The sequence below is a fragment of the Bos taurus genome, chromosome 14, assembly GCF_002263795.3.
Source record: "Bos taurus isolate L1 Dominette 01449 registration number 42190680 breed Hereford chromosome 14, ARS-UCD2.0, whole genome shotgun sequence".
NCBI classification, from domain to species: domain Eukaryota; kingdom Metazoa; phylum Chordata; class Mammalia; order Artiodactyla; family Bovidae; genus Bos; species Bos taurus.
The window spans coordinates 54,750,072-54,774,735 of NC_037341.1; the positions used below are offsets into that span (position 1 = coordinate 54,750,072).

The 24,664-nt window shown below is 40.7% G+C and overlaps 1 protein-coding gene across 8 annotated transcripts in view; it reads left to right on the forward strand.

The window, feature by feature from the left end:
* Positions 1 to 24,664, forward strand: part of SYBU (syntabulin) — a 129,340-nt gene that overhangs the window by 45,571 nt on the left and 59,105 nt on the right. For 4 of the 8 annotated variants that reach the window (XM_010812148.4, XM_010812147.3, XM_059874283.1 and 1 more), the window contains 2 exons: positions 1,128 to 1,332; positions 23,390 to 23,587. In XM_010812148.4, coding sequence (XP_010810450.2) covers positions 1,128 to 1,332; positions 23,390 to 23,587 — 403 coding nt within the window. The remainder of the gene's footprint in view (positions 1 to 1,127; positions 1,333 to 23,389; positions 23,588 to 24,664) is intronic. The other 4 variants (XM_005215596.3, XM_025001763.1, XM_005215597.5 and 1 more) reach the window with 1 other exon arrangement.

Sequence of the window (24,664 nt, forward strand, 5' to 3'; positions counted from 1 at the left end):
AAGGTCATGTTTCCACATAGTGTTCGTTACCTAATCCAAAGCCCTTTTTCAGTTGCAGAGGTTGGAGGGAGCGGTGGGTTTTTTTCTGCAGAGAGCCCGTCCTGGGAGTCCATTTTAATAAGGGAGGGTGGGGGTGACCCCGACCGACCAGCTCTGGACTGCAGGCCCCCGTTCTGCTTCTAGGTAATGTGCAGCAGTCTTGGCTGAGCATCTCTGCCTCTTTTAGCTTCAGTTTCCTCATCTGTAAATAGGGACGCAAATTAGTGTGCTCTCTGTGGCCTCCGTTGTTGGAAAGACTAAACAAAATGATGGCTGGCAAAGCACTTTAAAAATGGGAAAATATTGCTGAGATACTGCTTTGGGGGCATTTTCAAAGCCCTCTGCACTTGATGCTGTGTTTTGAAGGAGAGAGACAGGGAGAAAAAAATGTCTTCATCTGAGTGTCCTGTAAGGAAAACAAAAGCTAAACATGATGAGAAAGGCGGAGCCATCTTACCCGGTATTGAATTTTTGTTTGCTTTTCTGTTGGCAACAAGCCTTGTGTACCAGGATATTAATGAATAATTAAAATCCTGGCCGGAAGAGGGGGTGCACTTGAAAGATAAGGTTGCATGATCTATCTAGGGAAACTGTTTCAGGTATAGGGGTCTGCTTTGTCAGGAGACAGGAAAACAGGAGTCAAATTGTCACAGCTAATTCAGGGAAAGCAAAATGGAAGTCTGGAGGAAATCGAGTAATAATCAGAGTGTGCTGTGAGTTATAAAGAGCCTTTGAGAGAGCTGAAAGCTTGAATGTGGTAGGAAAAGCCAGAGTGGCAAGGTGAGTTAGACATGTGAGAAAGGAATAGCCTTCCTGCTAGCAGCTGAAAGTGTGTGTGTGTGTCTGTGTGTGTGTGTGTGTGTGTGTACACACATCCATGCTGCAGCGTGTGATCTTCAATAAATTAGAAGGCTTAGCTCAGTAGAAGAGTTTTGGAGCTGATTTTAGCTACTGAAACAAGGACTGCTCTGTGAAGATTTAATATTCAGAAATGTGGCTCTGCAGACACTGAGCCCAGAAGGAGCAGACTGGAGTTCAGAGGGGGCAACAAGTGTCCTTTTGTTTTCTCTCTGATGTCCGATTTGGAGAAGGAGCTGAGAGTACAGCATCATGAGAAGGAGATTGCCCGAAGCCGGATTCCCCGCTTGATTCTTCGGCCCCATCTGCCTCAGCAACAGCACAAGGTGTCCCCCGCCTCTGAGTCTCCCTTCTCGGAGGAAGAGAGCAGAGAATTCAACCCCAGCAGCTCTGGGCGCTCAGCAAGGACCGTGAGCAGCAACAGCTTCTGCTCAGGTACGGTACCCACGGGAACGAACGCAGGAAGTGAGTACACTGCGGGTGCGTTGTGAGTGGACCTGGAGCGGGCCTCTTACAGTCTCTGAGCAGATGTCTGTTATTAGGATGAATAGTAGGAGGCTGCATCTTTTTGACTCTTGTAACCAAGGGATACAGCAGTTTCTAATGGTTCAACCCCATGGAATTTCATCCCCATTTTTATGTTATTCTAGTTGATAATTTTCTATATGAAATCTTAACTTCCTTTTTATATGACTGTAAAATATATTTCTTGGCTAAATCTGGAAAACGTAGCTTACATTTCATGCAAACAATCTTTGTAAGCCTGGGTACTTCTGTTTCTGAAATCCCCGAAGATAAAGCAAGTCCTAATGAATGAGGTCAAGATCAAGGTGGCTTATATCCCAGTACTGGCTTGACCTTGTGTTTTAGAGGGAAAGAAAACAGGTTTTGAACTTACAGGCCTGGCCTTTCTATGAACCCTACGATGTGTTGGACCTTGGGCAAGTTTCTTAACCTCCTTAAGCCTCAGTTGTTACATCCATAAAATGGGTTGATAATACCTACCTTGTAGAGTAGCTGAGAGGTTGAAAGAGACTACATACTTAAATGTATTCCTAGCGCAGGGCCTGCCCTGCAGAGGTGCTTGAGAAATGATGGTTCTTAATACGAGAACATATGTCAGTTTTGATACATGTTTAAGAAAGTTTCCTTAGAGCTGTGAGCATATTTGGTTAAGGGCACAGATCCCTTCCTACCTCCTAGAGGTACTGCATTATCTCTATCATACAAACTGAAGCACGTGACCTAGAAAGACTTATATTATTTGAGAAGCATTAGGAATTTGGGTAAAATTTAAAGGAGTGACCATATTATGATTCATGAAGAATGTTTCACAAAGGATAATTCTTAGAATTTATTTAGGGAAAATGTAATCTGAAGATTAACACATTCATGAAAAGGGAAAGATGAATCAAGGTGCTATGATTAATGCCCTAATTAAGCAGGATACAATATTCCATTGTAGTTAGTACCAGTGATTACATTTTCAGGGATTTTAAAAGTGTAGCTTTAGATTTATTATATACTTTGACAAAATAATTCCACCCAGTACATAAGTTGTATATTAGAAATACTGTGCTGCCTATTTTTAAATCCTTTTCTCCATAATGCCTCAGATTCTCTGTTTGATTTTGAAAATATTATATCAAAATATTATATTTTAAAACTGATTATTGCTGAATCCACTGTAAAATGGAGACCCACTGATGGTTTGCTTGACATTCTCCCAGCAAGAAAACAAAAGGAAAACTACTGGAGCAGTAAAAATTCCTGGAACTCAAAGTGGTGTTTGCAGAATGTAATGCTGTTTACTTTCACTCCCTTTTCGAGCTCAGGAATCACTCTTGCTGAATGTGGATGAACCCAGGGAACTATCATTTCATACTCACACAGCTTTGTTTGCGTAACTCAATTCTATATTTATTCCTGAAATTCTCTCCACATCATCACCTTCTCTCTGACTGACTTTAGCATGAGCAGTGTTACCAGCAAAAAAGAAAAAGTTGGTCAAAGCAAAAGAAAGAGCCCCAAATATTAAAAAATATATTTGGCAAACAGATAAAATTGTTAATTTCAGCCATGAATCATTCTTTCCAAGACCCATTTCCTGGATCAACCCTTCTTCCCAGGAGCCCTGTCTCCCACTAAGGCCATAATGCTGTACATGAAAATCGAAAGTAAATATTGATCCTTGTGCCATTAACTAGCTGAGAATTGAGTGGCACAAGCGTCTAATGACCGGTGTCTATAAACCTACCTTTTGATCTTCAGTCTTGCATCCTGCCTGCAGATAAGACTCTCTCTGTTCTGGGGTCTCATCTTCCTGCTTGGCAGTTCCCCAAGGTTTGGGTTGGTGCCTTGTCATTCTTTACTTTCCTCTCCTAAGAGCCCTGGTAAAACCCCATGATGGCTTTTGAGTGCTGTGCTGACTAAAATTGACAGGAGCAAGGTCTTTGGGGTGGGGCGTGAATGATGCTTTCAGAGGTCAGTTGGTGGATGAGAAATAAATGGGTTTAGTACTATGGGGAGTATTAAAGCTGCAGGCAGTGAAGTTGAGAATGTAAAACACGTCCAACCAGCAGGGGGAAATAGCTGGTTTTAATCCAGCCACTTTAACGCTGAAGCTACAAAATATGTTGATTATCATGGCAGTTAAGTGAGAGACTGCACATGACTGGGTACATGCAAATCGTAAAAATACCATCCATTGCTACAGTGAAACTCAAATAATGTAGAGATATCTGTTACTGCCATAACTTCCTAACTTTATTGTGATCATTCTGCATTAGTTTGTTTTCTTTATTATAAATCATCACCTTTTACTAACGAGAAAGAGGAATTCTTACAATCTGGTAGTTAAATGGGAGAGAATGCTGTTGCTCAATCACAATGCAATTTAATTTGAAAATTACAGTTTTAAAACTACAAACTAGATTCTTTCCCTAAATCTGTATCAAAGGCTGTATAAATTATGAAGAGCATCATATATCCTAAGATACTCAGTTTTTAAAAGAATAGTTCATTGAGTTTATATAAAGTTAAATTTACTTATTATAAAGGATTATCCTTTATTTTGAGAGTCTGGCTTTCCTATCATTTGTATTATAACAAAAAATCCTGACAGTGGTTGGAGTTATACTTCAGCAAAATAAATGACAACTCCATATTGAAATGTCCTCCACCCTCACGTTTTTCCTTTAATTTTGCTGATCTATGAAATTAAAAGCCTGCACTATTTTCAGAGTGACCTGTCCATTTTTTACCTACTTTCTTCCTTCTCTCTCTCCACTGCCTTCTCCCTTTCCTTCCCACGGGAGCCTTGACAAGGAACATTTAATGATTTGAGATTCTGTATGCTAATTTGTCTGTTGTCTTGATCTCATTTCACAGGGAAGAAGTTGTCTGTGACCTTTTGCAATTCATTTGGGGTGTGTCCCCAAAGAGCTCTTCTCTTAATGGCTTCTTACTAGCAGAATTTCTCTGAAGAGATGCATATGCTTTGTGCGTTTCGTCAGCACGTGTGTTTTTGCACTTGGACATCATCCTCCTGTTAAAGGAGTCTATTCCTTACAGTTTGTATTTGAACTTAGTCACTGTGACCTCAGGTGGGCGCAGTTAGGTTTATATTGTGTTGGAGGCCAGGCCCTCTTTTGTGTGTATGGCAAAGAAAAAACTGCATTCTTAAAAAATGTTGACTAATGCTTTCTTTAAAAAAAAGTACCTAAGGAAGTACAGTTTAAAAAGTTAAAAAAAAAAAAAAACCCTGCTTTTATGTCCTCTCTTTTATTTTTTGTCAGTTTTTTTAACCAATGTTTTCTCATAAAATCATCCTGTCTTCCTTCCCTCTCCCTGCCCCCTCCCCATTTTCTTGTTTTAACATGCCCATGAGAAGTGACAAAAACCCACATCTGTGATTTGTGTTCTGGGTGTGGCCCATTGAATCTAGGCCTCTGTCCATTTTTCTCTCCCTCCACCCCCCGCCTTTTTGTTGTTGTTGTTAGGGCGTTGTGCTTGTGTGTTTGTCATTGTGGCCACAACTCCGGCCACTATTAGGAACTCTAATGACCTGGGTAAGTCAGTCACTTACAGCAGTCACCTGACGTGATCAGCAGCATGCCACGCAGTTCTCTTTGCTTAGTTGAGGCAATAATTACCCCGTGCAACTGGGAGGCAGATGGATTGCTGGGCTTTAGGCTAGTTCTCCTTGGGGTGCCTTGTAAACATGGCAGGTGGGGGAAATGATGCATACAGCACACCGATGGTTTTATGGGAGACCAGTGATTGCTCTGAGTTATTTCCATGTTTCTAATGTGCACACAGTCAAGTGTATGGCCTAACCCATTAAAAAGCGTGTCCCAGATCAATCAGCCGAACGGACAGCATCTGAGAAACTGATTCTTTGCAGTCTAATTCTGAGTAAGGTGTTTGCAGAAATAACTTCGGTAGTTACAGTGGCTGAGAAGAACTCCGTCTTTGGGTGCAGTGACCTAGAGGTAATCATTGTGGCTGTTTGTGGGAAGAACAATTACGGCAAATTACAACCTGACTAGTGCCCTGCCGAGGCATGATAATGCCTCCAAAAATCTGCTTTGCCTTGCCAAACAGAAATATTTCTGCTATGCTTTTGTCCAGTTGAGGAAACTTGGCATCTGGATAGAGTAAGCCTTTGAATATAATGATCAGAATTGAGATGAAGTGATTAAACTGAAGTGAGCTGCAGTACTGAATTACACTATAATTGAATGACTGCCAACCTGCTGTGAAGAAGAAAAAAAGAACAACTAAAACCCTAAGAATTTAGTTTCATTTTAATGAGCATGGGACCTAGGCTCTGCGGCATGATACATATTTCTGATGCTTAGCTGCCTCAGCCTCAGAAGTAAGTACCTAATGAAACAGCTCGCAAATGAAGGGCACATAGACAGTGCTTCTTTGAGGATGCGGTAACTGCAATTAGAGGGACAAGAACAAAAGGTTTTGCCATTTAATGAAAAAAAAAATTACTCAGTGTGAACAGTGAAAGGTTGGAGTTGGACCATGCCTGAGAGCAAATTGTGGTACTTACTGTGAACATCTTTCATGCTGTAGAATTCTCACGTCTGTGACGTTGTTTATCACTTCAGAGTGTGGTGTTTGTCTACAGTCAGATGCCCAGGAAAGCTGGTTTAAAATGCAGATGCCTTGGCACTATCCTAGCTTGTTATTCCAGGATGGAAGGGCCAAGGAATCTGTATTTTATAGACCTTCTGGATGACTTTTACCTAGTGAAGTCTGAGCCTCTCTATTTTGCGGTCTGCGTGTGTTTAGGGATTTTGTATGAGGGATGTGAGGGGTATGCCCCAGTGGCATCCCAAGATGAACAGGGATCAAAGACGGCAGAAGTGGTGGCTAGACAAGCTGTTTAAACCCATGGCATGGGACAAGGAAAATGCTTCCACAGTTCCTGGAAATTACAGCTTCTCAGTCCGTATTTACAATTCTCATGTCATTAGTCTTAGTGATAGTATTATTTATGTCTACATAGTGGGCTTAACTTGTGTTAAGATGGTAGAGAAGTTAACGGGAGGAGAAAGCATTTCTTTCCTCTATTTTCCTGGATAACCCTCTTTCTGGATATACTATCTGTGGCCAGACTTTTAATTCTTTTGCATTTACTTATTTTGGCATTGGGATGATTTGAGGTACATTGGAAGCAGTTGTACTGGGTACAACATGAATGTGCCCTAAACACCCAGTAGGTTCACTGAGAGGGATGGGAAAAAAAAAGAGAAACTGAGGCCTGGGAGTAGCAAGACATTCAGCTTTTTGCAAACTTCCATAAAAACGAATTAATCTAATAAGCATTTATTCAGTGCCTGCTAAGGGTCAGGCTAAGGGTACAGAGATGAATAAAACACAGGGATTGGAAAAATCAAGTATTTTACTGCCTTCACTCTGATAAAATATCAATAAATGGGATGATATGTGTGGAGGCATTTCCCACACAACTGCCTTTATCTCAGTGATTTTGTATCTGTTCGTTTTTACCCACACCCACTCGACACACACACACTCCTTCCTTGTAGTTTGAGTTTGTTGCTCTGTTTATTATCTGCACTGGCCTCTCACATTTCATAAGCCCAAGGGTTCAAAGGAGTAGCATTTGTTAGTGTGGTATAGTAGATAAACATGAGCCTTGGCATCCACGGACCTGAGTTAAAAGCATGAAATAAGATTAGAAAGGTGAGCAGGACCAGAGCAGGAAAGGCTTTGTTCGCCTTGTGAAAAACTTGATCCCTGAGGTCCAAGGTCCGTACAGGAAGTGAACCCGTAACGTAAAGAGTGAGGCCACCTGGCTAGATGACAATAGGTTTGGACTCTAGAACTGGACAGTGTATGCCCCTTCTAACAATAGTCAGAGTTTTAAAAATTCAGTGCTTTCCCCCCCCACTATATGGGTCAAATAGCATACATAAGTAGCTGGATTTAGCTCTTGGACTGCCGTTTTGCAATTCCTTAACATCCTCCAGAGCCACTGAAGGGTTTTCCCCAGGGAAGGGTTTTCTAGTTTATGACTAGATTTATAATTTAGAAAAATCTTTCTGATTACATGTGGGAGATTGGATAGGAGGAGACAGAGAATGATGGTGAGAGCCTGCCTGGTTTGAAGGCCACTGTGGTGACAGTCTAAGTGAAAAATGATAAAGTAATAAGTGTGAGGACTGAAGCCAGAATGTGTGTGTCTTAGTCACCAGTTTCAAGCGGAATGCGTCTAAATTTCCACTGGATGAACCCAGATGAAGTAGCAGGACTGGGGAGGAGGGTGAGTCAGGTGAATGAACTCAGATTAGGCTTTGCTGCACTTGAGATAAAGGTCTTGAGCTGTGAAGAGAAGTCAGAGATGTTAGTAGCTGAAGTCAGTCAAGGGGCTTGACACAGGTTTCCCTGCCATCTTAAAGTAAAGCATCGTGTGAAACCTTTTGTGAACAGAAATGGCATAAAGCGAAGAAGTAGTCACCTTCGGACATGTCTGGTAATAGAAATTGTTAGTCACTCAGTCGTGTCCGACTCTTTGTGACCCCATGGACTGTAGCCTGCCAGGCTCCTCTGTCCGTGGAATTCTCCAGGCAAGAATACTGGAGTGGGTTGCCATGCCCTCATCCAGGGGATATAATTGGTTTATTACAGGAAAGAAACATTCCTGTCCAGAGGAGTTCAGTGTCTAATTATCAGAGTCATCGGTGTAAGGGAACAGGCCCCCAGTGCTGTGACAGCTAGAGGAGAGCTCTCTTACTAAGAAAATCAGAAAATATCCCACTCCGGAGTTGGTACTTGGAAGCCAGGAAGGAAAAATAGCCATCCCGTTTATGTTTTATTTAACTGTGTGTGTATATGTAAGTGTGAGAAGTGTGGGTGAGGTGCATGTGTGTAGTGATTGGTGTGTGTATGTGTATACATCTGTATGAGTGTGTGAGGTGTGCACACATCTGTGTGCCTGGTGGCAGGAGAGGTGGAAGGCTGGCGAATCAGCAAAGCATTCTGGAGGAGGTGATGCCTAAGCTCTCTGTTCATGCAGCTCCAGTCAGGTTTTCCTCCTTCTTTCCCCCTGAATTGACACCTGTGCAATTCTCAGGATCCTCACCGCACCACCAAACCTAACGGTGGATTCTCCGTCTTCACCTCTTCATCCCACTGGATTCCCATCTCAGTATATGGCACCCACTTCGTCTAGATAACAGCATTCCAGTTCAGAGTGAAGAAGGAATTCAGGACAAAGCCACATACCCACATTTCCCAGGACTCAACTTGACCCAGGCCAGCCCCCTGCCCCACCACCCAGGTGGTGGATTTTACTCTGAAAAAGCCCAGGGGAGACAAGACTGCTGGGTGCGCCTGTACTGTTAGCTGGCTTTGCTAGCACTCACGCAAGGTAACTGCATTAAACCTCTGCTGCCCTCGGGCTTGGACTGTGGCATCTCCTGCTTTGGAGACACTGTCGGGCCGCATGTCTCTCGGAGCAGAGACCTTCCCAGCTGCTCCATGCACTGCTGGGTGGTCAAGGTGCCTGTCCTCTGCTCATTGCCCGGGTTATACTCCTCCTGCTGCAGGAGGCCAGTCATGTCAGGCTGACTGCTGTCTCTTTTTAGAGAATCCTAACCAAACTTCCTAGTGCTCATCATGGGGGCTCGCCCAGCTCTCACCCGCACCTGGTAGAAACCCGTCCTTCAGCTTTTCCCTGCTCAGTGTGAATCTTCCCAGCACGCCTCCTTCCCAGCTGGCCCTGCTTCATTCTCTTCTCTTTAGCCTGGGGTGGTCCCTGAATCAGGTGGTCCCTGATTCCTTTTAGGTGTTGACAGAGCCCTCAGAATTCTTGAGACCCTGTGGACCCTAACCTGCCCTTCTAGTTGTCCTGAGGTGTGTGTGAGGGTTATTTATTCTTTAATGCTAATGATTATATGTTTTCAATTCAAAACTAAGATCTATGTGCAAACACATACGTCAGAGTAGATGTAATAACACTTACACTGCTTTTTGCCAAAGTGAGATCCTGCTTTAGTGACCCGTGATCCTTTCTAAGTAAAAATATTTATCAAACACCTATTGTGGACAAGGTGCTATCCTAGGAGCTGAACAACAGTGATGAACAACCCTGACAGGACTCCTGCCCTCCAGGAGTGTGTATTCTAGGCGGTACCTGTACCTGTCATTGCTTGTCAGTACATAGAGGTGCCCCCATTCACTGTACTGACAGCTAGGGTTCCTCTGGATCGAAGGCTTCATTTATTCAGCCATTCCTCTGTGGATGGACATTTCATCTCTGAGGCTGACTTTTCAAAATTCAGAATTTCATTTATTGAATGTCACTGAAATGAACTTTATTCCTGAGCATCTCTCTCTCTTTCCTGTGTTTGTATCTTTTTTAAAAAAAACTAATACCCTGATTCATATATATTCTCTAAAACAATTCTTTTGTTTTCAGATAGAAAGATCAAGATGTAGAAATTAGACTGTATAATAAGCATTGTTTTTTCCTTAACGTACTTCAACATTTCTCCATTTCAATGCTTTACTGCATCTGATCATCGCTATCTTCAAATGCTCAATGTGAGAAAAAATAGAAAGGAAGGGGAAAAGATTTGCATTGCTACAAGAGTGTCTGCCTCTGTCCGTGGAAGTTTTCCAGGCAAGAAATACTAGAGTGGGTTGCCATTTCCTTCTGCAAGGGATCCTCCCAACCCAGGGATTGAACCTGCATCTCTTACATCTCCTGCATTGGCAGGCAGATCGTTTTCCACTTGTGCTACCTGGAAAGGGGTTTGCTACAAGAGAGGTCCCTGTAATTCAGGTGTCCTAAGAGTGGTTTCCCTGGTGGCTCAGATGGTAAAGTATCTGCCCGCAGTGTGGGAGACTGGGGTTCGATCCCTGGGTCAGGAAGATCCCATGGAGAGGGAAATGGCAACCCACTCCAGTACTCTTGCCTGGAAAATCCCATGGACAGAGGAGCCTGGTAGGTTACAGTCCATGGGGTCTCAAAGAAACTGAGCAACTTCACTTTCTTTCTTCAGAGTGGTTTCGGGTTTCCTTGTTATAAGGTTTTCAAGAGATCAAAAGATAGCTTCCTTGTCTGACTCTCTGTGTGTCTCTTCTTTCCGTCCTATCTGCCAGGTCCCCTCCTGCCCTGCCTTTCCCTGTCTGCTATCTTCTCCCAAAAAGGAACCTTAAAAAAAAAGGTCTTTATAAACCCGTGATTTAGAAGCTGCAAATAAACTCATATCACTAAGGAGAGGGAAGATCAGAAGCATTAGTAACATTCCTATTTTGGAAAGATCATAACCCTGTGAAAGAAAGAGCAGGAGAAATAAAAGCTTGCGAGACAGAAGAACTCCCCCACCCACCTCCCGGGGCTCACCTGTCTCCTGGCAGTGACTGAGCCAACCTGGTTCCCAATTTCAACATCGGTTGCTCCCTCACCCAAACGCCTAGATAAATGTGTCATTATGCTACGCTGACTATTTGGACCAACTTGTTTTCCCTTCTAAATTCCCCCCGTGGTTGCTCCTACAAATGAGACAATTTGGCGCTTGGTGGAAAACCAAGTAGAAGCCTTCGTTTCAGAGAAAGCACAGGTCCCGTGAAGAGACCGGCTTGCCTCACCTTGCCTCACCAAATAGCCTCTTTTGCTGCCCAGGGCTGCACCAGAATGACTTTTATGGGAGCACTCGAGGCTCCAGAATAGCTCAGAAATCCCGGGAATGTTTATATGGGAAATGATTATTTTGTCTCCAAGAAACCAGGGAAACTTTCATTAAATAATTTCTCTGTTTTCTGCTTGGTTTTTGTGGACGTAGGTTACGTGTCTTAGTGGAGGTGTTTCATTCCAATCGCTCTAACAAGTTCACCTCCTTCAGCACATACATATGCTTTTGTTTACACAACCTTCAGAGTAAATGAGCTCCCTTTGACCCCCTCATTGCCTTGCAGCTGCCATTCTACTTCCCTGTTCCTCTTCACGAGCAGACCTTCACCAACATCCTATCTCCGTAATCTGTCCTTGTCAAGCATGGGGGTGACCACATTAGCAGATCTGACATTCTCTTATCTGCCGTCATTTTCCTTGATTTCCCAGCATGAGTCAATACAGTTGAACAAGCCTCTTTCTTAGGAAAGATTTTCCTCCTTGGCTCCTTCGGGCCCCCCTTTGAGAGTTCCTGTTGGCTCCGTCCTGCCCCTTCCCGCCTCACCGTGTCCGGGTGCCTCAGTCCTCAGTCCTCTTCTCTTCCTGCCCTCCCCAAGGGCTCAGATCTTTACATCCCTCACTTGTAGGATGGTGATGCTCTCCAATCCAACCTCTCCTCTGAGCTTTGTGTGCACACAAAGTCACTTCAGTCATGTCCAACTCTGTGCAACCCCATGGACTGCAGCCCGCCAGGCTCTTTATCCGTGGGATGCTCCAGGCAAGAATACTGGAGTGGGTTGCCACAGCCTCCTCCAGGGGATTTTCCCCACCCAGGGATTGAACCCTTAAGTCTCTTGCATTGGCAGGTGAGTTCTTCACTGCTAGCGCCACCTGGGGAGCCCCCTCTGAGCTTTAGGCTCACATATCCAACTGCCTATTTGATATCTCCAGTGTCCTGGCTAATTTGTGCCTAAGATTTAGCATATAGCAGAAGCAGAATTCCTTTTTTGCGGGGGAGGGTGAGCTGGGTCTTCCCTGTAGCATGTGGGCTCTTCATCGGCTCTTCGTTGTGGCCTGCGTGTTCAGTAGTTGTGGTACACGTTTGATGGTTGTAATACGTGGACTCTCTATTTGCCGCACATGGGCTTAATTGCCTTGCAGCATGTGGGATCTTAGTTCCCTGACTGGGGATGGAACCTGAATCTCCTACATTGGAAGGCATATTCCTAACCACTGGACCACCAGGGAAGTCCCATCAAAACCAGAATTCTTAATTTCCCCTTCTGTAAACTCATAAGCCCATTTTTCTCCAACTCAGAAATGACCACCATATTCTCTGTTGCTTAAGCAAAGAACCTGGAAGTATTCTTGACCTTCTACTTTTCATTGTCATAACTAATGTATCCCCAATCCATCTCCTTTTCTCAGTTTTTACTACTACTCCCTCAGTCAAACCACTGTCTTCTCTCATTTCCACTATGCAGTGGTCTCCATGTGGGTTCACTGCTTCCATGCCTTCATTCCTAAAGGGGTTACACAGCATGGGTGTTCAGAAGGAGACTCTGGAGTTGACCTCTTTGAATTCATACCCGCAGCTTACTGTGGCCTCAGGGAAGTGGCTTTGTAGTGCTAGTTTTGTATGCCTATCTTATTCAGTTCAGTTCAGTTGCTCAGTCGTGTCTGGCTCTTTGCAGCCCCGTGGACTGCAGTACATCTTGTTAGCGCCTGTCTCCAAGAGGATATTAGATTAAGTTAATTAAATTGCATTAAAGGTTTAGTGTTCTAAACATGCCTGGTTCTTAGTAGGCACTCAATAAATATTAGTGAGACCTAATATCACTAATATAGTCTGTTCTCCACAGGCCAAATGATTGTCATTTCTTGTTTAATGCGTATGATAGCTTCCATTGCACTTGAGATAAACGTAGGGTTCTTGCCTATAGTCGTGCGCATGCTCAGACTTCCGCCTCCTTCAACCTCCTCATCAGTCCTCGGCCCTCACATTTTTCTGGTCTCTTCTCAGGTTCCTCAGTGTACCAGACTCCTTGTTGTTCCCTCTCCCTGGAGTTTTCTCTCCCCTGCCTTTTCCATGATTGGCTTCTTCTCATTTTTTTCATCTCAGTTCAAATTACCTCTTTAGGGCCTTCCATGACAATCTGTCTAATGAAATATCTTCCCACCTCCCACCCAGCTACTCTAATATCACCCAGTTTGTTTTGTTAACAGTACATCACAATCAAAATTTCTTCCCTACGTGGTTTTTGTTTTTTGTTTTTTTTAGCTTGCATATCAACTCTCTCTACGTCTAGAATGTCAACTCCTTGAGGACAAGGATCTTAGAGTCTTGGTCATCATTACATTTTCAATATCTTGAGGACTATCTGCCACACAATAGGAAATCAGTAATTATTTGTGGGATGGATGGATGGATGAATGAGATTCTTACACTTCAACATTGGCAATTGTTTAGTGTCACATTGTATAATGCTGAAGCAAATTTAGGGTGGAGCCTTGTCGACTTCTGAATTTTCACTCCAAAAAGATGCTGAAATTAGGTGAGGGAATAGAATTGCAAATTTTGCTACTGAAAACCTACAGTGCAAAATTATCTGAGCAGCATGCATTAAACGGTCACTGTGTTGAAGCAAAACACTAGAAACAGCTTGAGTTTCTTGCCTCAAATTTTGTGGTCTGTTTATAATGAGATGTCTTCTTTCTAGCAGCTTCCTTCGTCTGTTTTTAATTTGAGCATTCCCCAAATTTCTGCTGTTTCCTCTTGGAACAAACATAGGTAGAAAAATTTAGAAAACAGCTCATGGTGGTGAGAAAGACAGGGACTTCAGAGTCAGACAAACCTGAGTTTGAATCTTTGAATTCATCCCTTATTAGCTGTGTGACTGGATTTCTTACCCTGTCCAAGCCTTAGTTTTCCCATCTATAAAAATGAGATATTATTAAAATTATAGATAAAACTAGTATTCTTGGACATGAGAGCTATGTTACTTTTATCTTACCTATATCCTTTCAGAGCATTTGAATAGTTTTTAGTAAGAATTTCACAGGGTTCAGATTAACCATGAATTTAAACTATGACATTTTACTTGTTTCCCATTAGACTATCTTCAGAAATGTCAGTGTCTGGAGCAGTAAATTATTGTTCAGTTGCTCAGTCATGTCCGACTCTTTTCAACCCCATGGACTGCAGCATGTCAGGCTCATCTGTCCTCCATTATCTCCTGGAGTTTGCTCAAATTCATATCCATTGAGTTGGTGATGCCATCCAACCATCTCATCCTCACCCCCTTCTCCTCCTGCCTGACCAATAAATAGTAAATATTTCCTGAGCAGTAAATAGTAACACCTATAACAGTGTCTGGCACATGGTAGATACTCAGTAAATATTTGTTGAGCAGATGAGTAAGTTGTCTGTAAATGCCTTTGTCATGCATGAGAATCAACTAGATTTCTATATAGTTTGATGTTTCTTTAAAATGGAAATAATTCTTCCTCCAAATTATGCAACTGAACATTGAACAGCATCAAACCATAACTGAATGTTTCAAGACCTTATGGCACAAAACCACATTTTCCTCTGCCTGCTGTTATTTTTAAGTTCTTCTGGAATTGTTTAGTTCAGCATTTTGGAAAACCAATGAGCTCTAATATCTAAATTCAAAAATGAACCAGAAGTTTTAAAGATGTTCCTTGGACTTTGAAGAAATATTTTATCAATAATCTTTAGATTACTAGGAACTTGAAGTTGGGACTTGGTCATCATAATTGTCACCAAACGTGTTGGATAGCACTGGCTGTTGCTGCTGCTGCTGCTGCTAAGTCGCTTCAGTCATGTCCGACTCTGTGTGACCCCATAGACGGCAGCCCACCAGGCCCCGCCGTCCCTGGGATTCTCCAGGCAAGAACACTGGCGTGGGTTGCCATTTCCTTCTCCAATGCAGGAAAGTGAAAAGTGAAAGTGAAGTCGCTCAGTTGTGTCCGACTCTTAGCAACCCCATGGACTGCAGCCTACCAGGCTCCTCCATCCATGGGATTTTCCAGTCAAGAGTACTGGAGTGGGGTGCCATTGCCTTCTCCGCACTGGTTGTTAGACACCTTAAATATCAGTAAATGTACACACACTTAGGCAATCCTAATATTTTTAAATGTGGGTTATATATATATATATATATGGGCTTCCCTGGTAGCTCAGCTGGTAAAGAATCTGCCTGCAATGCAGGAAACCCAGGTTTGATTTCTGGGTCAGAAAGATCCCCTGGAAAAGGGATCGCCTACCTACTCCAGTATTCATGGGCTTCCCTGGTGGCTTAGACAGTAAAGAATCTCCCTGCAGTGTGGGCAACCTGGGTTCGATTGCTGGGTTGGGAAGATCCCCTGGATGAGGGCATAGCAAACCACTCCAGTATACTTGCCTGGATCTTGGCGGGTTACAGTCCAGGGAGTGGCAAAGAATTGGACATGACTGAGCAACTAAGCACAGCACAGCACATATATATGTATAGGGGCTTACCAGATGGTGCTAGTGGTAAAGAACCTGCCTGCCAATGCTGGAGACAGATGCAGGTTTGATCCCTGGGTTGGAAAGATCCCCTGGAGGAGAGCATGGCAACCCATTCCAGTATTCTTGCCTGGGGAATCCCATAGACAAAGGAGCCTGGTAGGCTACAGTCCATTAGGGTCTGAAAGAGTTGGACATAATATAGCACACACACACAACGTGCATATATATACACACACACACATATATACACACACCTATACACATATATATATATTCACTTTGCAGAAAATATTCATTGCTTTCAAATTTTCACCAGAAAAGCATTAACAAGTAATATGGGAAGGATAGATTTCCTAAAAATTAAGAAAACAATAACAGCATCTAACCTTATACTGCATTTTAAAATGAATTGCAGATGGGTTTAATATACATGAAAACTGAAATTATAACAATCTAGAAGAAAGTATGAAAGTGAAAGTTGCTCAGTCGTGTCTGATTCTTTGTGACCCTGTGGACTACAGTGCATGGAATTCTCTAGGCCAGAGTACTGGAGTGGGTAGCCTTTCCCTTCTCCAGGGGAAGAAAGTATCAGTCAGTCAGTCAGTTCAGTCGCTCAGTCGTGTCCGACTCTTTGCAAGCCCATGAATCTCAGCACACCAGGCCTCCCTGTCCATCACCAACTCCTGGAGTTCACTCAAACTCATGTGCATGGAGTCAGTGATGCCATCCAGCCATCTCATCCTCTGCCATCCCCTTCTCCTCCTGCCCCCAATCCCTCCCAGCATCAGAGTCTTTTCCAATGAGTCAACTCTTCGCATGAGGTGGCCAAAGTACTGGAGTTTCAGCTTTAGCATCATTCCTTCCAAAGAACACCCAGGACTGATTTCCTTTAGGATGGACTAGTTGGATCTCCTTGCAGTCCAAGGGACTCTCAAGAGTCTTCTCCAACACCATGGTTCAAAAGCATCAATTCTTCAGCACTCAGCTTTCTTCACAGTCCAACTCTCACATCCATACATGACCACTGGAAAAACCATAGCCTTGACTAGACAGACCTTTGTTGGCAAAGTAACGTCTCCACTTTTGAATATGCTATCTAGGTTGGTCATAACTTTCCTTCCAAGGAGTAAGTGTCTTTTAATTTCATGGCTGCAATCACCATCTGCAGTGATTTGGTAACATTTAATTGATCCTGGAGTTAAAAATGACATTCTAAGCATTAAAGCATTGAAAGAAATCACAAAGGAAATATGGAGAGATTTAACAACTAGACATAGAAAAGGTTGGTTGTTGAAAACATTTTAAACTAAAAGCCAACAATAAATTTGGTGAACTATGCTGGAGGACTGTGCCTTCCATATGTAAGAATTTCTTATAGATCAATAAGAATTCCTTAACACCTTAATAGAAAAATTGTCAAAAACATGCACAGTACATAGAATAAGTAAAAAAAAGACCAGCGAACATATGAAAGACATTAAGCCTCACTGATAATTAAATACATGCAAACTAAAACATCAGAAATACATTTTTCATATTAACTTGGCAAAAATGCAAACAAACTAGTATTCATTACTAGCATAAATTTAATAAGTAGGGTACTCTCATATGAAAGTAACAGGAATATAAATTGCCTGAAATTTCTCAGAATTGTTAGTTTTTGTAAAAAGTGTTGATTTTACTTTTAGAGATACGTTCTATGAGGTAATAAAAAAAATGTGACCATAGATTTATCTGTAGAGTGTTATTAAAGCAATTTCAATAATAGAAAATTGGAAACAACCTAAAAAACCCTGCAAGAAGGAATTGATTTTTGGAAATACTGCATTCCTGTTTTAAACAGTTACTCATTTAAAAATAATATTTTTGAGAAATTAAATAAAATACTCTGAAACTTTTAAAAACATACCCAAAGAAAGATGAATACTATAGTAAACCCTAATATGCTGCTTGTCCGTTCTATCAAGATTAAGTAATAGCAAGATGTCGTATTTGCTGCATCTGTCTCTTTCTTTCTTTTTTAGTTTGCTGAAGCATTTTAAAGCTTATATCCAGACATCATGCCATTTCATGTCCATACCTTAGCACTCATTTCTTTAAAAAATGAACATTTTCTTGCAAAAATTAGTGTCATTTTCATTACTAACACAATTAACATAATTCCTTGGTACTATCGAGAACACCAAAATAGCCCCAGTCATCTCGAAAGTTTCTGTTTCCTTCCTCACGGTATTATTTAAACCAGAGGCCAACAAACTTTTCTGAAAAGGACAAGGTAGTAAATAATTTCAGCTTTGCTCGCCAGATGATCTCTGTTGTAATTATTCACCTCTGCTTTTGTGCTTGAAAGCCACAGCCCACACCATGTAAAGGATTGGGCTGTTTTCCAGTAACATTTGATTTACAAAAGCAGGCAGCGAACAGGATTTGGCCTTCAGGCTGCAGTTTGCCAACCCCTGATTTAACTCATTCCTGTTCTCCATATTGTGTGGTGGACATTAGCTTTAAAGCTTGATTAGATTTAGGGGAAGTTTTTTTGTGGCAAAAATACTTCATGGGGAGTGCCGTGTGTTTCATCTCATAGCCCGTCAGAAGGTACATAATGTCCTTTGCCCCAGTTATGCTAAGGATACTCAGTGGGTACAAGTGGGTAAGGCTTCATCCCTCTACTACAGACTCTCCGTCAGCCTTTTGTCTAATGGTTTCATCCATTGTGTTGTTGCTTAAATCTGTTATTCCTTTGGAAATAATTACAAAGTTGACCCTTGTGCAACATGGGTTTAAACTGCATGAGTCCACTTATACTCAGACTTTTTAAAATGAATATATACTATGAGCTAAGGTTTGTTGAATCCTTGAATGTAGAACTGCATACATGGTGGATCAACTGCTATGTTTTACTTGGTTTTCTACTGCATGGGGTCAGCACCCCCAACCACCAACCAGCCACGTGTTCAAGGGTCAACCATAGTAACTTTCTATTATTCCATCTTACTTCCACTAACCAGAATGCTTCTGTAAGAAAGAACTTTCCAATATCAGTGAGTGATTTAAGTTATCATAAAATACAGATTCTCCAGTAACAGCTTTTACAATCAGGATATTATTTCCTTTTAATTGTTTTGGTTCCTACTAGCCTTAACAGCTTCTTTCTGTCTAACCTAACAAATTCCAGGGAAAAAAATTTTTAATAACAGAGTAAAGAAGCTGTAATGTATGTTGAAATTTAAAAAAAACAGAAAACAAGCAAGCAAGTAAATAATATGCATAAAAAATCAGTAAGAAATATACCAAATAGTTAAATATTTCTTATTGGCAGTACAATTCTAGGAAACTATTATCTCTTTATTTTTTCTACTTCTTTGTGATTTTCTGTACTCTAGATGTTCTGCATTAAAGAGTATTACTTTTATAATTTAAAAACCCAACAGAATATTTTCTTTAACTTAAGTTTCTTTAGTACATTTAAAATAATATACAAATTGTTTTAAAAGGTGGTTTTGCACACTTTTTTCAGAATTTTAGATAGAGTAATTGTACAATTTTTAGCTGTATCCCATACTCTCAAAGAGCTTATAATATAAAGAGAGAAGAAAATAGATTAAAAAATCATTTTTAACAACCTCCAAGCTCCAAAACTGCATTAGATATTTGTTTCTCCCATCTGTCTTTGTAGACCTTAAAGTTTTTTTCCCTCAAAATCAATTTGGAAACGAGTTAGTAGTATATTTCTTACAGCACTTGAGGTGGGCCACAACTTCTGGAGGTTCCTAAATCTGTAAATATTTTTCTATTATCCTTAATCCTGTGGATTGACATATTCAAAGAAAATAAACAGGAACAAATCAATGAAAGAACTTATTCCTCAGTATAAATAAAAGTGAATATTCATTGGAAGGACTGATGCTGAACCTGAAGTTTCAATACTTTGGCTACCTGAAGTGAAGAACCAACTCATTAGAAAAGACCCTGATGCTGGGAAAGATTGAAGACAAAAAGAGAAGTGGGCAGCAGGGGTTGAGATGGTTAGGTAACATCACCAACTCAATGGACATGAATCTGAGCAAACTCCAGGAGATAGCAGAGGACAGGGGAGCCTGGTGTGCTGCAGTTCATGGGGTCGCAAGGAGTTGGACACAACTTAGGGATACAACCACAGCAAAATAAGTGAAAGGGGGCATGTAAATTAGTCTCCTTCACTGCAAATGGTAATCATTTGGCCCTGATGAGGGTCCCTTTACCCTGAGATCCACCAGGGGCCATTCTGGACTCATGTAAGTGGAATTTTAAATTGTTGACCCCGGAAGGAAATCATCTCAAATGGATCACGCTGTAAAACATGGAAGTGCTCCTATTTCATGTATATTCTTAAAATGAAATTATACTTACCATGAATAATACCATGAGAAAGAAACATAAAAGCTCTGCTATGTAAGAGCTGGTGTGGGTGTGTGTTTAAGCATGTTTTAAGAGAAAAACCCCTTTTCAGTAGAAGTGAAAATCTCCTCCACTCTCTTTCTAAAGCCTTGGAGCAAAGTTTTCCTTAAAACCAAGTTGAAATGTTCTTACTTTTCTCAGACATTCTGGAAATTTAAAACAACCCACACTTCTCTGGGTAAATCATTCAGGATTTCTGCCATTTCCTGCCCAGAAACAGTTTCTTTGTGGTATCCTCTTAGAAATTTCTGCCACTGGTAATTCCTTTATACTAACATAAGTAATGAGAATTGTAATTCTGCAAGACAGATTTAACAGTCAAAATAGCAGCAGGAAACAGAAGGCATGAAGTATTTCACTGAAGTAGGTTTAATAAAGAAATCTATTATGTGCTGGATCCACATGTAGTTTGGCATGTAGTGAGATTAGACTTGAACAACCAAAGAACATCAATTTGACTGTTCTTAGAATCTTGGAATAAATGTGAACTAAGACTATTTTACATAGAATTTTGGAAAGGAATATTATCTTCATCTGGACTGGTGGTCTGCTTCCAGCTATGATCATGAAGTTAAAAAGGAAGAGAGGAAGAGGAGGGATTGGGAAGGGGAGGAAAGAAAGGGCCCTAAACAAGACCTGTTGAAAAAAACAAGACCTGTTGAACCACTTCTTCAGTGCTGTGCAGAAGAAAACACCTCAAGTGCCATAGTTAACCAGTTGACTCTGGTACTGAATTTCTGTTGTTTTTGCTGGGGTCTTAGTTTGCATAACTTAAAGTGTAGTCTCTGCAGTAGGAAAATTAATGGCCCCGCCCTTTCCAAAACTAGATTCCTTTGTCAGTGTTGGTTCCATTAGACAAAACAGGCAAATACCCCAAGCTTCTCTCATAACTCAGTTTTTCTGGGGTGTGGATATGCCTTAACAGGCTTACTAGTTAACAAGAACTATGCACTGGGAGTGATATTTACCAACTCCCTTTACTTGCTTATAAGCTCTATCAGTATGGGGGCTGGGTACATTCCTGTGGCTGATTCAGTGCCAAGACTGGATATATATTTGTTTAATGAAAGACGATGTCTCATATTCCCATCATTTCCCCCTCAAAATGAAGTGTAATACCAGACAGTTAAGAGATGATAAATGAATACTAGTTTACCAGGTAGTGATTCAAATGCTGTATGAGGTACCTGAAGTTAAAAATTTATTCAAGTATTCATCTTCTCAATCCCTGCCCTGGAGATAACGGCTGTAAATTTTGATGGCAGGTGAGACATACATGCCAGGTGAAAAATTGCTACTGCCTTCCGTAAACTGCTACCATTCTGAATAATTTTAGTCCCCAATTTTTAATCAGACATGTAGTCCTTGAAATGACTAGTACTGAAAACATGGCATGCACACATTCCTTCTTGTTTAACTCTGGCTAAATGAGAGTAGAACCAAACAAAGCGTGTTCGTTTTCTATCTATTTAAATTACAGTTTTGACAGTGTTTCTCAATACTGGAAACTGTTTAATTTTGTCCCTTGGAGTCAGAGTTCTCAAGAAAAATTGCTTTCGAGGGTAGAGAATCTGAAGCATGACTTTTTGTTAATTTGGGCCATCTCTCTTTCAAAAGAAGTAACTTATGGAACTGACTCATAAGGAAATACTTTTAAAGACAACAGGTAATTTTGGATGATTAGACTTCATTCATTTGGGTTTATCTGCTTTGGGATAGAAATCAGGAACCAGGCTCTCTTGAGGCCATGGGCAGACCTGTTGAGCCTCATAAAAGTACTGGAATCTGTCTTTGCACCTTAAGAAAGGAGCTCAGATTTCTTTGGACTGAAGCATGGGACAGGCAAAAGTAAGAAGCCAGGGACAAGAGTGAAATAGCTGAGCTGTAGCAGCCAAGAGGATTCTCATCACATTGTGATTCAGGGCCACAGTTTCTTCAATTCAAGAAGAACATAGCACATTTAAAAGAGCAGCAAAGACAGAAGGTATGAACGGTGCACTAAAAACCATTTACTTCTAGAAATGGACCACTGAGATCCGATATAGACTATTATGTCCAAAAGTCTGAAAGGATATGTCATTTTACTAATGCCAAGTTCACTTTGTTCTAGTAGCTGGGGTATTTTATAACAAAAATTGAAATAAAGGCCAAAAATGAAGCAATGGCAATTACTTTTTAGATGGATTATCTAGTCATGTTAATTCAGGCAACCAGTATATTTTATTCAGTCCTAGTTCTGTTTCTGTCTTCATTCAAGCCATGAAGTTTTATGATAGCCTTTGATAGATGGCAAATTATTTTAGTTCTTTTAATATTTATAAAAATATAATAGTCCTAAAAGTTATTAGTACCAAATTCATTTAGTAATATTCATTAGTACTATTCATTTTTTTGCCTACTTAGTTACTAAAATAGCTCTGCTGTCAAAATATTTCCATATAATAGAGAATTTTTCAGCAATGAAAATTTACCACTAATTGATTATTTTGAGTAGACATACTTTTAAGTAATGCCGATTGGCTTTACATTCCATACATTTCTCCTCAACACAGTATTAATGAATTAATCAACCATTATAAACATTTAGTAGATATGGAAAGAACTTAAAGGAATCAGCAATGTAACTTTCTTGTTTGCTTAATAAGTATTTACAAGGTCACTGTGTATTATGCATATTAACTTACATTAATAACTATGGTAGTTAATATATAGCTTGAAAGTTAAGGGAACATTTCTAATTTGAATATTATTTTTATTTTGCCCATTTACCCCTGACAGCAAGATATCTGACTGATGTCCTTTTGGTTTGGATAGGTGTGTTCGATGATAAAACAAGATCACTGTCTTCTGATTCCTTGAACTCCTGAAGTCAGCTGCCTTCTCTTTCAAACTCTGGCAACCAACTGATGGGTCTAGTAATTGAAAACTGGGTGTGGTCAATAACATTCAAGCAACTTTTTCCTAATACAGACAACCCTGAAGAATTCATATCAATAATTCTGAATTGCTCTGACAAACGTTTTATTACTAACCCCATCAGAAATGCGTGGATGAATATGAACCAGCAGTATACCACCTAAAGTCTTAAACAACAGGCATAATTTAGGTTTGGACAACAGGAATGTCACAGAAATATTTGTGATCCAAAAGTCTTACAGGGTTTTGCCTTAGAATCTATTCTTTGATCGTTGGTATTTCCTTTGTTAACGTGATTGGCCAGAATATGGAAAATAAAAGGCAAGTCATCCACAGGAGTTAGCCTGCACCTCCTGAGCAGAGTACGTGTGTGTGAGTGCGCGTGGGCATGGCTCACTGCCTGGCTCCCCTGCACCATCATTGATCTCCTCCTCCTCATTAAACACTCGTCGATTCCTGTCTTCCAGATGACACAGGCTGCCCTAGTAGCCAGTCAGTATCGCCTGTGAAGACGCCCTCAGATGCTGGGAACAGCCCCATTGGCTTTTGCCCTGGAAGTGATGAAGACTGTACCAGAAAGAAATGCACAATTGGAATGGTTGGTGAGGGAAGCCTCCAGTCAGCACGACACAAGAAGGAACCGAAGTCAGGCCTTGTAAAGCCAGGTAAGTGACCTTACTCTTCATGTTCTTATCAGAGCAATATGACTGGAGTGATTTCAAGTGAAATTTGAAATGAAGCCCCTGGATATCAGGATGAGGAATACTAATGCAGTACCTAGTACCCAGAAATATCTTTTTTTTTAACATAAAGAGATAGAGCAGAGAGTGGAATATTTTCTATACTAGTTGTTAATTGAGAATGCATAGTGGTATATGTGTCTATTATAAAGACATGTTAAAAAGGGAGGAGATTTGAAGAAATGTTAACTGAATGGTCTAACAGACATTTAAACTATATAATTAAATCTAGCATAAGTTATACTAAGAAATTACTCAGTACCATCTAAACTATGCACAGATTGTGAAAAGAACAGGTTATCTTGAGGCAGATCTGTAAGGCTGGGAGTGCTTGCTAACCTAGCTATTTTATTTGCTTTTTTAAGACTGAAATATGAGTATGGTGCTATATGTGTGTACGTGTGTTTATGTATATATATAGAATGTTCAATAATGACAAAATAGTAAAAGCTTTGAGATGAAATGGAGATCATTATTACAGTGAATAAGATGCCATGAACATCAGAACAGTTCTCAGAATTTGCAATATAACAATAAGTACTTTACATCTCAAAAATATATACAGTGTTTGAGCAAATAAAGTTTTAGTCAAACTAAAGCTATAACTTGAAAGTAAAAGGACCTGAATATTGGCATTGAGAGACAACCCCTATAATATTGTCTTATTTTCTTCAATATCACCAGTTGTGCTATACATATTAATGAGCCTGAAAAGACAGATTAATGGCTTGCATGAGTTCCATTCCTTACATTTGTCTTCTAATTTTTGTTTGGTGATGACATTATTGTGCAAGGAGCTGTAGGTGGCTTTATTTCAATGGAGCCAAAGCTTGGTCCTTGTCTGCTTCCATTGGGAGGTCCTACATCCACTTCCATCTCTCTCCGCTTTTGTTCTTCATGAATAATTGATATGCAGAGCATATCTTAATGAATTATTCTTCATCTTGCTTTTGGTCAATCAGAGAAAATGCCGTTTAATTTGAGAGCAAAATTTAAACTGTG